The sequence below is a fragment of the Pongo pygmaeus genome, chromosome 3 (assembly GCF_028885625.2).
Source record: "Pongo pygmaeus isolate AG05252 chromosome 3, NHGRI_mPonPyg2-v2.0_pri, whole genome shotgun sequence".
Lineage (NCBI taxonomy): Eukaryota > Metazoa > Chordata > Mammalia > Primates > Hominidae > Pongo > Pongo pygmaeus.
Window position 1 is genome coordinate 84,297,013 of NC_072376.2, and position 16,592 is coordinate 84,313,604.

General features: G+C 36.2%; 1 protein-coding gene across 3 annotated transcripts in view; it reads left to right on the forward strand.

Annotated features, from left to right (window-relative positions):
• Positions 1 to 15,749, forward strand: part of NPFFR2 (neuropeptide FF receptor 2) — a 118,364-nt gene extending 102,615 nt beyond the window's left edge. For all 3 annotated transcript variants that reach the window (XM_054485724.1, XM_054485726.1, XM_054485725.1), the window contains 2 exons: positions 4,633 to 4,732; positions 14,422 to 15,749. In XM_054485724.1, coding sequence (XP_054341699.1) covers positions 4,633 to 4,732; positions 14,422 to 15,256 — 935 coding nt within the window. In that variant the 3' untranslated portion in view covers positions 15,257 to 15,749. The remainder of the gene's footprint in view (positions 1 to 4,632; positions 4,733 to 14,421) is intronic.
• The last annotated feature ends 843 nt before the right edge of the window (positions 15,750 to 16,592 follow it).

Here is a 16,592-nt window from a genome sequence, read left to right on the forward strand (position 1 = left end):
TACTATAGCCTTGTGGTATAGTTTGAAGTTGGGTAGCATAATGCCTCCGGCTTTGTTCTTTTTATTTAGGATTGCTTTGGCTATTCAGGCTCTTTTTTGGTTCCATATGAATTTTAAAATAATTTTTCTAGTTCTTTAAAGAATGTCATTGGTAATTTAATAGGGATAGCATGGAATCTATAAATTGCTTTGAGCAGTGTGGCCATTTTCATGATATTGATTCTTCCTATCTGTGGGCATGGAGTGTTTTTCTATTTGTTTGTGTCATCATGGATTTCTTTGAACAGTGTTTTGTAGTTCTCCTTGTAGAAATCTTTCACCTCCCTAGTTAGCTGTATTCCTAGATATTTTATTCTGTTTGTGGAAATTTTGAATGAGATCGAGTTCCTGATTTGGCTCTTGGCTTGACTGTTGTGGATGTATAGGAATGCTAGTGATTTTTGTACATTGATTTTTTTTTATCCTGAGACTTTAAGGAAAGTTATTTTGCCAACAAAAAGTGTTCTCAATATTTTGTCCCATACATATTTTAAATTACATTAATTATTTTAAAGTTCTTGCATACAAATTAACCATCCTTGGCCAGGCAGAGTGGCTCACCCCTGTAATCCCAGCATTTTGGGAGGCCAAGGCAGACAGATCACTTGAGGCCAGGAATTCAAGACCAGCCTGGCCAACATGGTGAAACCCCATCTCTACGAAAAATACAAAAATTAGCCTGGTATGGTGGCATGCACCTGTAATTCCAGTCACTCAGGAAGCTGAAGCATGATAATCGCTTGAACCCTGGAGGTGGAGGTTGCAGTGAGCCAAGATCATGCCGCTACACTCCAGCCTGGGTGACAGAGCGAGACTCTGTCTCCAAAATAAAAAATAAAAACTACCCATCTTTAGTTCTTTGTTTGCATTCTCAGGAGGCAGCCACCTTCGGCAATTTTTGCTTTTTTTTTTTTTGTAATTACTACTATATTTCTAAATAACATGTTTTCAATATTTTTTCTTCAAACTCTCATAGACGTAAATTGAGTTGTCATCAACTTTCACCACATCAGCACAAACATACATTCGTACACCTCACCTTCTCACATTCTCCTGGTATAATTATATCACAGTTTTTGTTTGAATCAACATACAGAATATACATTCTTATTTTACATATATCTTATCCCTGCTGAGCCTTGGAAAGTGCTGTATCAATTTCTGTCTTATAAAATGTTTTTCATTTTCCTAGATTTATTAAGGGTATATTTTGATTTTCTTAGTTTGAGTGTGTACCCATTAGTAATGTATCCTCAAATTCGCTTCCAGAGATGTTACTCTCTCGTCAATACCTTTAAACATATCAGGTATCTATAAATACACCTGCAGGTACGTTTCCTGGTGTTTTCTGTTCTCTTTTGTTTATAGGAACACATTACTCCCAGGGCAGAGCAGCTTCTGCTCCGGGATACCCCTTCACTGACACCCTAACAACTCTCTTCATCTCTCTTTGTGTACAATTCCATTTTCTGGATGCCATGTCCACTTCTTTTTTGGTTTATTCCTTTCTGAGAAATGGTTTATTGAGATGAAACGTTTGAGCTGTTATTTGTCTGCAAGTATCTTTATTCTGCCCTCACACTTAATTAGTTAGCTGTATGAAGACGTCTAGGTTGGAAATTTCTTCTGTCGGAATTTCAAAGGCATTACTCTATTTCTACTGCTGTAAAATATGGTATTACTGCTGAAAAAATACGATATTTAATTCTTTCTTCTTTTGCCCATGATTTGTATTTTGTTTTTCTTATGGAAAGCTTTTAGAACTTCCCTTTATCCCTAATGTTCTCAATTCCATGAAACTATGCTTGGAAGTGAGCCTTTCTATTTTGTATTTATTGTGCTGGACATAAATTCGGGCTTTTCAATCTGAAAATGAGTGGCCTTTAATCTTAGGGAATTTTCTTGCGGAGTTCTTTTCTGTTTTTCTTTCTTCTACTCATATTAATCAGATATTAGAGATTCTGGATTGCTCTTTTAATTTTTTTCATCTTTTTACTTTAATTTTTTGCCCCTCATTCTTCTATTTTCAAAGATTTTCTCAACTTTCTCTTTTAAACTTTATGTTGAACTCCTCAATACAGTTACCATATCTGAAATATTTTGAGTTATTTTTATTTTATGCATATTTCTGTAGTTCCCACCATGATACAACAGTATCATGATACAAACAGTATCATGCACATGTTTCATGGACAAAGTGCATTATGTCTCTGGGGTTATTAGTAATTTTTTTTCTGTTTTCTATTTTTCATATGTCTGACTCAATTTGGTTTTCCTATTTTTCTTCATATGTGTATTAGTCTTTTTCTTTTATGTTTGAGGTTTCCCTAGTGTTAACTGCTTATTTTTCATTGCATTTAAAAATTGTTTTAATTTGGTTTTTTTTTAGTTAATATGGGTACATATGTGTGTATTTATGGGGTACGTATGATGTTTTGATATAGGCATATAATGTGTAATAATCATATTAGGGTAATAATCATATTAGGGAATTTGGGATATACATCACCTCAAGCATTTATCATTTCTTTATGTTAAGAACATCTCAATTCTACTCTTAGTTATTGCTAAATATACAATAAATTATTCTTGACTGTAGTCACTCTGTTGTGCTATCATATACTAGCTCTAAGGCTAGGTGCAGTGGCTCATGCCTGTAATTTCAACACTTTGGGAGGCCAAGGTGAGAGGATTACTTGAGCCTAGGAGTTCAAAACCAGCCTGGGCAACATAGTGAGACCCCATCTCTACTAAAAGTTTTTTAAAAATAACTGGTGTGGTGGACTGCACCTGTATTCCCCGCTACTCAGGAGCTTGAGGTAGGAGGATGGCTTGAGCCTGGGGACAGGATGGTGGTGTGAGCAGAGGGGTTAAGTCTACAGTGAGCCATGATCACACCACTGCACTGCACCCTGTCTCAAAACAAAGAAACAAACAAACCAAACCAAAACAAAACACCACCAGAAAAAAAAAGACTAGATCTAGTTAACTGCTTCTTAGCTTCTGTGTTTCAGAGTGAGGCATAGCATGGCTGCCTGGAAGTTCTGCATGTCTGGAGGATAAGGTTAGGACCACTGTCCACTTCATTAGTCTGCACTATTCCTTGAGAAATTCACAACTGTCAAAATCTGCATATCAGTGTTATTGAACAGGTCACTTTTTCCAGAAGGAGATTTTCTAACGTACTGCCATAGGAATGTAGGGCTGGCTGTTACATTCCACATTGCCATGCAGTGCAGCGGTATACTTTTGCTTAATCCTTCTGCATCACAGTGGCACTCATTACCCCCGCACCTGGAGACTCGGGGATTAGAGTACTTATTGTTCTGCCTCCTCAGAGAGTAAACCTCCATTCTTCTATCAACATGGGGAAAAAGCCAGTGGCATCTAATTGGATTTATACACAATTTCCACCAAACATGTTGTTTTCTCAACCTCACATTTAGTAGTATCTGGTACTTTAATTTCTAAGGATTTATGCTCTTTTATCCTACACCTATCATTTCAGTGGAATTGTGTGAGGGAGATAAGGTAAAATATACGCTTAATATTCCATATTCAACCAACGGCTACACACACTGTTTTGCATTTTTGTTGACAAATAATACTGTCATAAGCTAACACATTTTAGAACTGAAAAAGACATATTCTCTTTTGGTTTCCACTCACTAGAGTCACTCAAGCATTTATTTTAATATGATCTAGATAGGTGACTTTTAAAAGATAGACTTGAATTATTTAGGTTATTTAAAAATACTTTATGGGTAAGAATATTTTGTTTCAGAAAATAAATTGCAGAAAAATTAAAAAAATAAATTTCAAAACTGAGAAATGCATAATATTCATCTTTTGAGAAATGAGAATATTTGCTAGGAGAAGAATATTGTTCCTTTTCTGTGACAGCAAATGGGTGTTTAGAATATCAAACTACTACAATAATTTTATTATTTTCTTTTATAAACTTTACAGTAGCTAAGTTTTAGTAGGAAAGTAATACTTTTGTTCATGCAAAGTGCTCTTTATTCTGGATGTGTCTCTGGGGTAAATTGTCTTATTTCATTCTATATTAATAAATACATTTTATTCTGTATGTAACTCCTGATTCCTCATAATTTTGGGGTGCCTTTCCAAACTAGAAAACCGACATTCTGACTGTTTATTCATTTAAAGGGCATTATTGCCTCAGAGTCAATGGTTTAGACTCTGGAGTCTTACTGCCCAGGTTCAAATTCTTAAAATGCTCCTAACTAGCCACGGCAAAGTATGTAATATTTGTTTGTTACCTCATCTATATTGTGAGGAAAATAACAAAGTCTTCAAAAGCTTGTTGTGAGGATTAGATATGTTAATAGACAGAGACCACTTACAGTGCCTGGAATGTGATAACTACTGTGTAAGTTTTGACGTTATTGTTAGTGTACTGAAAAACAGAGCTCTGGAGATATTAGGGGAAATACTGAGAAACGTTGACTGTTCTCTGCCTATCATGTAGAAAAAATTTACATTAGTCTTGTTTCCACAACTTTCTATTTTCATTTTCAGTGAGATTTTGGAAATATGATCTTTTGAAAGACTGTTTCATTTTCCTTTCAGGATGGCCATTTGGAAACACGATGTGCAAGATCAGTGGATTGGTCCAGGGAATATCTGTCGCAGCTTCAGTCTTTACGTTAGTTGCAATTGCTGTAGATAGGTAAGTCTGCACCAAACTCTGAATCCAGAAAAATGGGCATGTCTGCAACTAGTATACCAGAAAAATATATAACCTACTAAATTTGGTCATATCTTTTCAAATTGTATTCACAATATCTACCTCTTTTTTAAAATTATTATACTTTAAGTTCTAGGGTACATGTGTACAATGTGCAAGTTTCTTCCATATGTATACATGTGCCATGTTGGTGTACTGCACCCATCAACTCGTCATTTACATTAGGTATTTCTCCTAATGTTATCCCTGCCCCTGCCCCCCACCCAATGGCAGGCCCCGGTGTATGATGTTCCCCGCCCTGTGTCCAAGTGTTCTCATTGTTCTATTCTCACCTATGAGTGAGAACATGTGGTGTTTGGTTTTCTGTCCTTGTGATAGTTTGCGCAGAATGATGGTTTCCAGCTGCATCCATGTCCCTGTAAAGGACATGAACTCATCCTTTTTATGGCTGCATAGTATTCCATGGTGTATATGTGCCACAATTTTCTTAATCCAGTATATCATTGAAGGATATTTTGGATATTTTGGTTGGTTCCAAGTCTTTGCTATTGTGAATAGTGCCACAATAAACATACATGTGCATGTGTCTTCATAGTAGCATGATTTATAATCCTTTGAGTATATACCCAGTAATGGGATCGCTGGGTCAAATGGTGTTTCTAGTTCTAGGTCCTTGAGGAATCGCCACACTCTCTTCCCCAGTGACTGAACTAGTTTACACTCCCACCAACAGTGTAAAAGTGTTCCGATTTCTGCACACCCTCTCCAGCATCTGTTGTTTCCTGACTTTTCAATGATGGCCTTTCTAACTGGTGTGAGATGGTAACTCATTGTGGTTGTGATTTGCATTTCTCTGATGACCAGTGATGATGAGCATTTTTTCATATGTCTGTTGGCTGCACAAATGTCTTCTTTTGAGAGGTGTCTGTTCGTATACTTTGCCCACTTTCTGATGGGGTTGTTTGGTTTTTTTTTCTTGTAAATTTGTTTGAGTTCATTGCAGATTCTGGATATTAGCCCTTTGTCAGATGGGTAGATTGCAAAAATTTTCTCCCATTCTGTAGGTTGTCTGTTCAATCTGATGGTAGTTTCTTTTGCTGTGCAGAAGTTCTTTAGTTTAATTAGATCCCATTTGTCTATTTTGGCTTTTGTTGCCATTGCTTTTGTTGTTTTAGTCATGAAGTCCTTGCCGATTCCTATGTCCTGAATGGCATAGCTTAGGTTTTCTTCTAGGGTTTTTATGGTTTCAGGTCTAACATTTAAGTCTGTAATCCATCTTGAATTAATTTTTGTATGAGGTATAAGGAAAGGATCCAGTTTCAGCTTTCTACATATGGCTAGCCAGTTTTCCCAGCACCATTTATTAAATAGGGAATCCTTTCCCCATTGCTTGTTTTTGTCAGGTTTGTCAAAAATCAGATGGATGTAGATGTGTGGTGTTGTTTCTGAGGTCTCTGTTCTGTTCCATTGGTCTATCTCTCTGTTTTGATACCAGTACCATGCTGTTTTGGTTACTGTCGCCTTGTAGTATAGTTTGAAGTTGGGTAGCATGATGCCTCCAGCTTGGTTCTTTTGGCTTAGGATTGTCTTGGCAATGGGGGCTCTTTTTTGGTTCCATATGAACTTTAAAGTAGATTTTTCCAATTCTGTGAAGAAAGTCAATAGTAGCTTGATGGAGATGGCATTGAATCTATAAATTACCTTGGGCAGTATGGTCATTTTCACAATATTGATTCTTTCTATCCATGAGCATGAATGTTCTTCCATTTATTTGTGTCCTCTTTTATTTCATTGAGCAATGGTTTGTAGTTCTCCTTGAAGAGGTCCTTCACATCCCTTGTAAGTTGGATTCCTAGGTATTTTATTCTCTTTGTACCAATTGTGAATGGGAGTTCACTCATGATTTGGCTCTCTGTTTGTCTGCTATTGGTGTATAGGAATGCTTGTGATTTTCGCACATTGATTTTGTATCCTGAGACTTTGCTGAAGTTGCTTATCAGCTTAAGGAGATTTTGGGCTGAGACAATGGGGTTTTCTAAATATACAATAATGTCATCTGAAAACAGGAACAATTTGACTTCCTCATTTCCTAACTGAATACAGTTTATTGCTTTCTCTTGCCTGATTGCCTTGGCCAGAATTTCCAACACTATGTGGAACAGGAGTGGTGAGAGAGGTCATCCCTGACTTGTGCCAGTTTTCAAAGGAAATGCTTCCAGTTTTTGCCCATTCAGCATAATACTGGCTGTGTGTTTGTCAAAAAATAGCTCTTATTATTTTGAGATACATTCCATCAATACCCAGTTTATTAAGAGTTTTTACCATGAAGCACTGTTGAATTTTGTCAAAGGCCTTTTCTGCATCTATTGAGATAATCATGTGGTTTTTGTCGTTGGTTCTGTTCATGTGATGGATTACATTTATTGATTTGCATATGTTGAACAAGCCTTGCATCCCAGGGATGAAGCAGACTTGATCATGGTGGATAAGCTTTTTGATGTGCTACTGGATTCTATTTGCCAGTATTTCATTGAGGATTTCTGGATCGATATTCACCAAGGATATTGGTCTAAAATTCTCTTTTTTTGGGGGAGGGGTCTCTGCCAGGCTTTGGCATCAGGATGATGCTGGCCTCATAAAATGAGTTAGAGAGGATTCCCTCTTTTTCTGTTGATTGGAATAGTTTCAGAAGGTATAGTACCAGCTCCTCTTTGTATCTCTGGTAGAATTCAGCTGTGAATTCATCTGGTCCTGGACTTTTTTTGGTTGGTAAGCTATTAATTATTGCCTCAATTTCAGAGCCTGTTATTGGTCTATTCAGAGATTCAACTTCTTCCTGGTTTAGTCTTGGGAGGTGTATGTGTTGAGGAATTTATCCATTTCTTCTAGATTTTCTAGTTTATTTGCATAGAGGTGTTTATAGTATTCTCTGATGGTAGTTTGTATTTCTGTGGCATCGGTGGTGATATCCCCTTTATCATTTTTATTGCATCTATTTGATTCTTCTCTCTTTTCTCCTTTATTAGTGTTGCTAGTGGTCTATCAATTTTGTTGATCTTTAAAAAAAAACAGCTCCTGGATTCATTAATTTTTTGAAGGGTTTTTTGTGTCTCTATCTCCTTCAGTTCTGCTCTGATCTTAGTTGTTTCTTGCATTCTGCTAGCTTTTGAATTTGTTTGCTCATGCTCCTGTAGTTCTTTTAATTGTGATGTTAGGGTGTGGATTTTAGATCTTTCCTGCTTTCTCTTGTAGGCATTTAGTGCTATAAATTTCCCTCTATACACTGCTTTAAATGTGTCCCAGAGATTCTGGTATGTTGTGTCTTTGTCCTCATTGATTTCAAAGAACATCTTTATTTCTGCGTTCATTTCGTTATTTACCCAGTAGTCATTCAGTAGCAGGTTGTTCAGCTTCCATACAGTTGTGCTGTTTTGAGTGAGTTTCTTAATCCTGAGTTCTAATTTGATTGCATTGTGGTCTGAGTGACAGTTTGTTGTGATTTCTGTTCTTTTACATTTGTGAGGAGTGCTTTACTTCCAACTATGTGGTCAGTTTTGGAGTAAGTATGATGTTGTGCTGAGAAGAATGTATATTCTGTCGATTTGGGGTGGAGAGTTCTGTAGATGTCTATTAGGTCTGCTTGGTGCAGAGCTGAGTTCAATTCCTGGATATCCTTGTTAACTTTCTGTCTCGTTGATGTGTCTAATGCTGACAGTTGGGTGTTAAAGTCTCCCATTATTATTGTGTGGGAGTCTAAGTCTCTTTGTAGGTCACTCAGGACTTGCTTTATGAATCTGGGTGCTCCTGTATTGGGTGCATATATATTTAGGATAGTTAGTTCTTCTTGTTGAATTGATCCCTTTACTATTATGTAATGGCCTTCTTTGTCTCTTTTGGTCTTTGTTGGTTTAAAGTCTGTTTTATCCAAGACTAGGGTTGCAACCCGTGCCTTTTTTTGTTTTCCATTTGCTTGGTAGATCTTCCTCCATCCCTTTCTTTTGATTCTATGTGTGTCTCTGCATGTGAGATGGGTCTCCTGGATACAGCACAGTGATGGGTCTTGACTCTATCCAATTTTCCAGTCTGTGTCTTTTAATTGGGGCATTTATCCCATTTACATTTAAGGTTAATAGTGTTATATTTGAATTTGATCCTGTCATTGGGCGAGAGTGTCCCGATTTTCCAGGTACAGTCTGTCATAGCTTCCCTTGGCTAGGAAAGGGAAATCCCCCGACCCCTTGTGCTTCCCAGCTGAGGCAATGCCCCACCCTGCTTTGGCTCACCCTCCGTGGGCTGCACCCCCTGTCCAACCAGTCCCAGTGAGATGAACCAGGTACCTCAGGTGGAAATGCAGAAATAACCCATCTTCTGCGTCTATCACACTGGGAGCTGCAGACCAGAGCTCTTCCTATTCGGCCATTTTGGAATGGAACCTGAGAATATCTACCTCTTTAAGAGCAACATACCTACCAAAGTTTCAGTAATAAGAAAATGAAACTATTGAATTTTCCATACTTTAAAAATAAATAATTGGAGATGGTAAAATTTCCTTATTTTTCACACTACAATATAGACGTTTCTCACAGCAGAAATGCAAATGAGCTAAAATAAATTTGAAATTTTATCTAGATTTTAAGATTGAAAATCATTCATCCATTCAGTCATTCACACATGTTGTTGAGCATTTATGATGTGCCAGATACTGGGCTGGGTTGGTAACATCTAAAACAAATTAGAAGTGCTGCTTCAGGAAGGCTACAATCTGGCGGAGCAGGCAAAGTCATTAACAAATATTTACAAATAATGCTTTCTAATAGGGGGCCAGTGTTTGACAGAATCAATTCTATCTATTAGGACAGGGAGTGGTGGATTCACAAAAGAGGTGAGACCTTCTGATTCCTTGAGGAGTCAGAAATTTACCCTTAGAAGAAACTAGGAAAAGGGCATCTCTTAAGACAAGTATATACTTATGGCATTGAAATAGAAGGCACTTGTTCAGAGAAGTGCAGAGAGGTAGTTCAGCTGGAACAAGGAAGGTGAAGTGGTACATTTGTCCACGAAGAGAGAGATTTATTATGAGAAATTGGCTCAGATAATTATCAAAACTGAGAAATCTCAGAATATGCCGCCTGTAAATTGGAGACCTCAGAAAGCCAGTGATATTATTCAGTCCAAGTCCCAAAGCCTGAGAACTAGGGATAGCCAATTGTGCAATTGGCCATTTGTGTAAATTGCATCCTGTGGGCAGGAGAAGATGATATGAGATGTCCTAGCTCAAGCAATGAGGCAGGGATAAAAGGGGGCAAATTCCTCCTTCCTCCACTTCTTGTTCTATTCAGGCCCTCAAAGGACTGGATGATGCCTACCCACACTGGGAGGGCAATTCACTTTACCGAATCCACAGATTAAGATGCTAATCTTATCCAGAAACAATTTTATAGGCGCATCCAGAAATCAGATTCAATCTCGGCACCCCTTGGCCCAGTCAAGTTGATGGATTAAATTAGCCATCACACTTTTGTAGCCGAGACTCTCAGTGCTCTGCCAGATCTCTTAAACTTTCAGTGGGTTCTGTCTTACATCCAACTGCCAGTATCTTCATCTCTGTATCTCAAATCCAAATTGTGCAAAGTCTCAGTTCCTAAGCAGAACAGACAAGAAATGCCAGATAATTAATACCCCTAGAAGTAGCCCTCAACTAAAATCTCATGAGAGTTGATGTACTCACCATTATCTCCCCTTGGGTTGCATAATTCTGCAACGAATGGTGTGATTCACATCCCTCACTATCTACCTTCCCATTAATGAATCACTTCTCTATACTTTCAGTTATCTATTGATATATGATGAACCACCCCCAAATCAAACCACTTACTGAGTTAAAATGACAGCAATATTTATTATGTCATGAATCTGTGATATGTACAGATTTAGAAAGTACAGCTTGTCTCTGTTCTACTTGATGTCAGGTGGAGCCACTTCAAGGTTAGGGCTGAAGCTTCTTTCACTCTCACATTTATACCTAGTCCAGGGACACTTGAATATGTGGGGGCTAAGAGAGCTTTGTTTCTACTGGTCTCTCCAAATGGGCTCTCCAGCAAGGCTACTTTAAAGTAACTGGACTTCTTATATGTCAGTTCAGGGCTCTGACAGTCTGTGTCCCAGAAGAGAGTACCAGCAAAAATCATGATGTGGTATCATTTTTGTTGCATTCTATTCATGAGATTGAGTCATCAATCCTTAGCCAAGAAGGGAATAGAATTTGGAAGCAATGTCAAAGAACTTGGAAATGTTTTAAAACTACCACATCTTTATTTTTTGCACTTGCACTCAAATGCTTTTTTTTCAGGGCTAGCTTTTGCAGGAAGCCAAACTAAAAAAACTTCCATGCTGATTTCTCCTGACTAAATCCTTTGCCTAAATTTTACAGTTACATTCCAAAGCACCTACTGAACAACTTCAACTGCACATTCAACAAAAGGCACCTTAAATTAAACATGCCCAGAGACGAACTCATTATTCCAAGCCCCACACCATACACAAACAAAATAAAAGGCAGCTCTTTTTCTCATGCTCCCCAAATCAATGAAAGGCAGGACCACTCACTCAATTCAAACAAAAAACCTGAGCTTTATCCTTGAATCTTTTTTCTGTCAACTTTGCTGTCACTCTCCAAATTCTGTTATTTCTGAGTGCTAACTAGTTCTGAACCAGGCCACTGTCCTTTGCCAGTTGGAATACTGAGATTGTTTTCTAACTGGCCTTCGGGCTCAGGAAGCCAACCTCCAATTTATTTTTTTCTCATGGCAGCCCAAATAAGCTTCTTAAACTGTAAAAATGATCCTGCCTTTTACCATGTAAATCCTTCAATGAAGCCCCATTGCTCTTTAAATGAAGTCCAAATTTTTAGCAGAATTTTAGTAATTATTATACAGTTTTTAATATTTTTATATTTCCATTGACTTTCTCAGCAAGGACTATTCTCTATCTTGTTCATCTTTGCCTTCCTGAAAATATACACACAAATACATATATATGTATGTGTACAAATATATAAGTATATATACTCATATATGTACATTTATTAAACAAATATGTAAGTACATATATTTGTTATGAATACAAATACACAAATACATGTATTTGTTATAAATACAAATACACAAATACATGTATTTGTTGTAAATACAAATACACAAATACATGTATTTGTTGTAAATACAAATACACAAATACATGTATTTGTTGTAAATACAAATACACAAATACAAGTATTTGTTGTAAATACAAATACACAAATACATGTATTTGTTGTAAATACAAATACACAAATACATGTATTTGTTGTAAATACAAATACACAAATACATGTATTTGTTGTAAATACAAATACACAAATACATGTATTTGTTGTAAATACAAATACACAAATACATGTATTTGTTGTAAATACAAATACACAAATACATGTATTTGTTGTAAATACAAATACACAAATACATGTATTTGTTGTAAATACAAATACACAAATACATGTATTTGTTGTAAATACAAATACACAAATACATGTATTTGTTGTAAATACAAATACACAAATACATGTATTTGTTGTAAATACAAATACACAAATACATGTATTTGTTGTAAATACAAATACACAAATACATGTATTTGTTGTAAATACAAATACACAAATACATGTATTTGTTGTAAATACAAATACACAAATACATGTATTTGTTGTAAATACAAATACACAAATACATGTATTTGTTGTAAATACAAATACACAAATACATGTATTTGTTGTAAATACAAATACACAAATACATGTATTTGTTGTAAATACAAATACACAAATACATGTATTTGTTGTAAATACAAATACACAAATACATGTATTTGTTGTAAATACAAATACACAAATACATGTATTTGTTGTAAATACAAATACACAAATACATGTATTTGTTGTAAATACAAATACACAAATACATGTATTTGTTGTAAATACAAATATATAAAACATATATGCACAGATATACATATGTACTTTTATATTTGTTCATTATTACTTTTATTGTTAATAGTGTCTGCTATACTTCATTTATTAAAATTTTGAGTTAAAATTTATCTCATATATCAATATATGTACTTATATATTTGTTTAATAAGTAAATGAAACAATAATATCCAAAACCCTATTAGTTGGTATTCAAAAAGAGCAAAATACATAAGTTTGTGTCTATGAAATTACCCATAATTTCAGGACAGGTGATTGGGAGGATTCTCGGATTAGAAGACTGGAAAAACACTTGAAGGGGAAGAGAGAAGATCTTACACATGAAAGAGTTATAAAGAATGACAACAGAGCAGTGAAAGCCCAAGCTAACTAGTCATTCTATGAAGATAAGTTAGATAAGTTAATTTGGAGTTGCTGCTCAGCCACTTAAAGCTCTACATTTTCTTATCTACAGATCTGGAATGTAACAATTTTCATAACATTTCAGTTTTATGGAGTCATAAAAATCAAAGAAGATTACATAGGTAATAGTTACTTTGAAAAAATATAAAATGTTACACAGTTGCATAATAGTGTGATTATCTTATGATTAACATAATGAAATTCAATAATAATAACAAGATCCACAATATCAAAATCATAGTAAAATGAATCAGGCTTACTCTACATACTGACGCTGAATTTTTATACTCACCAGAGGACATAGAATGTTAGGAAGGCTCATAATCAGAACTCACAATGAATACGCTCAGATTTTTACAGCTGTAAAGCAAATCAGCAAAACAGTGGCTTCAAACAATATTGGTTTATTACATCTCATGATTTTGTGGGTTAACTGGGCACCTCTTTGTTCACCCTCCTGCTCCGTGTGTTATAACTGGAATCACTCATGTTGCAGCATTATTCTGGGAGCTAAACTGGGGCTGGAACATCCAAAATGGCTAAGCTCTTATCTCCCAGAATCTTTCTCTACCTGCCTTTCATCTAATTCAAGCTTCTTGGAAATTGAAGGCTGGATTTCAAGAGGAAGCATTCCAGAAGGACCTGCCCCACATGCAAGTGTATAAAAAGCTTCTGCTTGCATCATGTTTGCTAATATCCTACTGGTCAAAGCAAGTTACACAGATAATGTGTAGGGGACCATACAAGAGCCTGAGGGATAAAAGGTTCATTGATTGGTACAGATCAGCAGTCTACCACAGCCTAACAGAGCTACCCATCTAAAAAGGACACTGTAGAGGCTGAGTTTGAGCTCTGAAGCAAGACTACTTGCGTTAAAATCCTGTGTAATTATTGGTAAGATTTTTACATTTTCCAAGTCTGTTTTCCCATCTTTTAAGCAAGGAGACTTAAAGAGACGGTCCATGCAAATTAATGGAACAGAGTCTGAAACGGTTTTAGGCATTCATGTTCATTATTACTTTTTATTATTAATAGTGTCTGCTATACTCCATTTGTTCAAATTTTGAATTAAAATTTATCTCTTATCAATTACAGAAAATGACAAAGCATGCCTTTCTACTACAACTTTCTATATTTTTGAGGGGACTGTGGGGTGAGAGACCTATAACTACATTAATAAATTTGGTGTATGACTTGGTCAGAATTGATGAAGCAGTGCCTCATTTATATTTGTCTTTAATTGCAGGTTCCGGTGTGTGGTCTACCCTTTTAAGCCAAAGTTCACTATCAAGACAGCGTTTGTCATTATTATGATCATCTGGGTCCTAGCCAGCACCATTATGTCTCCATCTGCAGTAATGTTACATGTGCAAGAAGAAAAATATTACCGAGTGAGACTCAACTCCCAGAATAAAACCAGTCCAGTCTACTGGTGCCGGGAAGACTGGCCAAATCAGGAAATGAGGAAGATCTACACCACTGTGCTGTTTGCCAACATCTACCTGGCTCCCCTCTCCCTCATTGTCATCATGTATGGAAGGATTGGAATTTCACTCTTCAGGGCTGCGGTTCCTCACACAGGCAGGCAGAACCAGGAGCAGTGGCATGTGGTGTCCAACAAGAAGCAGAAGGTCATTAAGATGCTCCTGATTGTGGCCCTGCTTTTTATTCTCTCATGGCTGCCCCTGTGGAGTCTAATGATGCTCTCAGACTACGCTGACCTTTCTCCAAATGAACTGCAGATCATCAACATCTACATCTACCCTTTCGCACACTGGCTAGCATTCGGCAACAGCAGTGTCAATCCCATCATTTATGGTTTCTTCAATGAGAATTTCCGCCGTGGTTTCCAAGAAGCTTTCCAGCTCCAGCTCTGCCAAAAAAGAGCAAAGCCGATGGAAGCTTATGCCCTAAAAGCTAAAAGCCATGTGCTCATAAACACATCTAATCAGCTTGTCCAGGAATCTACATTTCAAAACCCTCATGGGGAAAACTTGCTTTATAGGAAAAGTGCTGAAAAACCCCAACAGGAATTAGTGATGGAAGAATTAAAAGAAACTACTAACAGCAGTGAGATTTAAAAAGAGCTAGTGTGATAATCCTAACTCTACTATGCATTATATATTTAAATGCCATTGCTTTTTGTGGCTTTGCGCTTCAAATTTTTCAAAGAATGTTCTAAATAAAACATTTACTGAAAGCCCTCTCTGGCAAAAAAACAAAAATAAACAAAAATGGTCATAAGATCATAAACAATCTTATGTTGTATAAAAATACGTAGAGTGACTTAGACATGTTTGCATGAATAAATATATTTCTAGAGAACAGTTTACAAAGCCTCATCTTTCCCAACTTAACCATTTGTGTATGCGTCAAATCAAGCCTGCATGCGTGTATGCATGTGTGTGTGTATTTTCCCCAAATGGTGATGATGAGCAGTGCTTTGCGTGCAACTAGATTTTATCAATTTCTCCTTTGATTTTGGATTTAAAATTTTAGATTACAAGACTATTACTCTGCTTATGTTTATAAACTGTACTTGGTTTTCTAAGAAATACATTCGACCACATGAAATTCTCTGCTGTTGTTTTCTCATTTCCATTACTTCATTTTGGTTAATCTACAAAGGCAAGATATTATAGGTCCATGGGTAATTATATCACAGAGGCCCTCACTTCCTGTGTGTTAGAACTGTAGTATCAAATAAAGTGACACATATTTCTTTATGTTTAAAAGTTGATTTTTTAAAAAGAGTACAAAGGAGTTTTTGTTGGCTTTTTCATATTTTCATAAGTGAAGTTTATGCCCTAGTTGAACACACATTTGTTACAGAGCTGATTGAGGACCCCAACTTGACCCCTTTTTCTAACAGAATCTCTGATGTAAAGAAGCAAACCCTTTAATAATGCAGCAGTTAGCAGAAAAACAGCATCTTTCTTTGAAGTGTTTAATCATAGATGTTTAACAATTATCGTAAGGCTCTCACATAGAGAGCAAGAACAATTATTTCAAGTCTTCTACTGAGCACATTTAAATCCAGCACCCTGGGTTTAGTAAATTAATATTATTGTTTAAAAGTGAGTTGACAACCCCTGGATTCAGCTATGTTAGAATTATCTAATGATAATGGTTGTCAATGTTAGCTTTTATTCTAGGATGAGGTAAATCTCTAGAAAATTGGAAATTTTAACAAAATAAACAGTTTGGCAAATAAAAATAAATTTCTAGATTTGAAGTTACTTTAGTTTTTTCAGTCATTTTTGTGGTTCAAACTAAAAGCATTTGCTATGGTTTGGATGTGGTTTGTCTCCATCAAAACTCATGGTAAAATTTGATTCCTAGTGTGGCAGTGTGGGAAGCTGGAACCTAGAGGGAGGTGATCAGATCATGGGGACACCACCCTCATTAATAGATTAA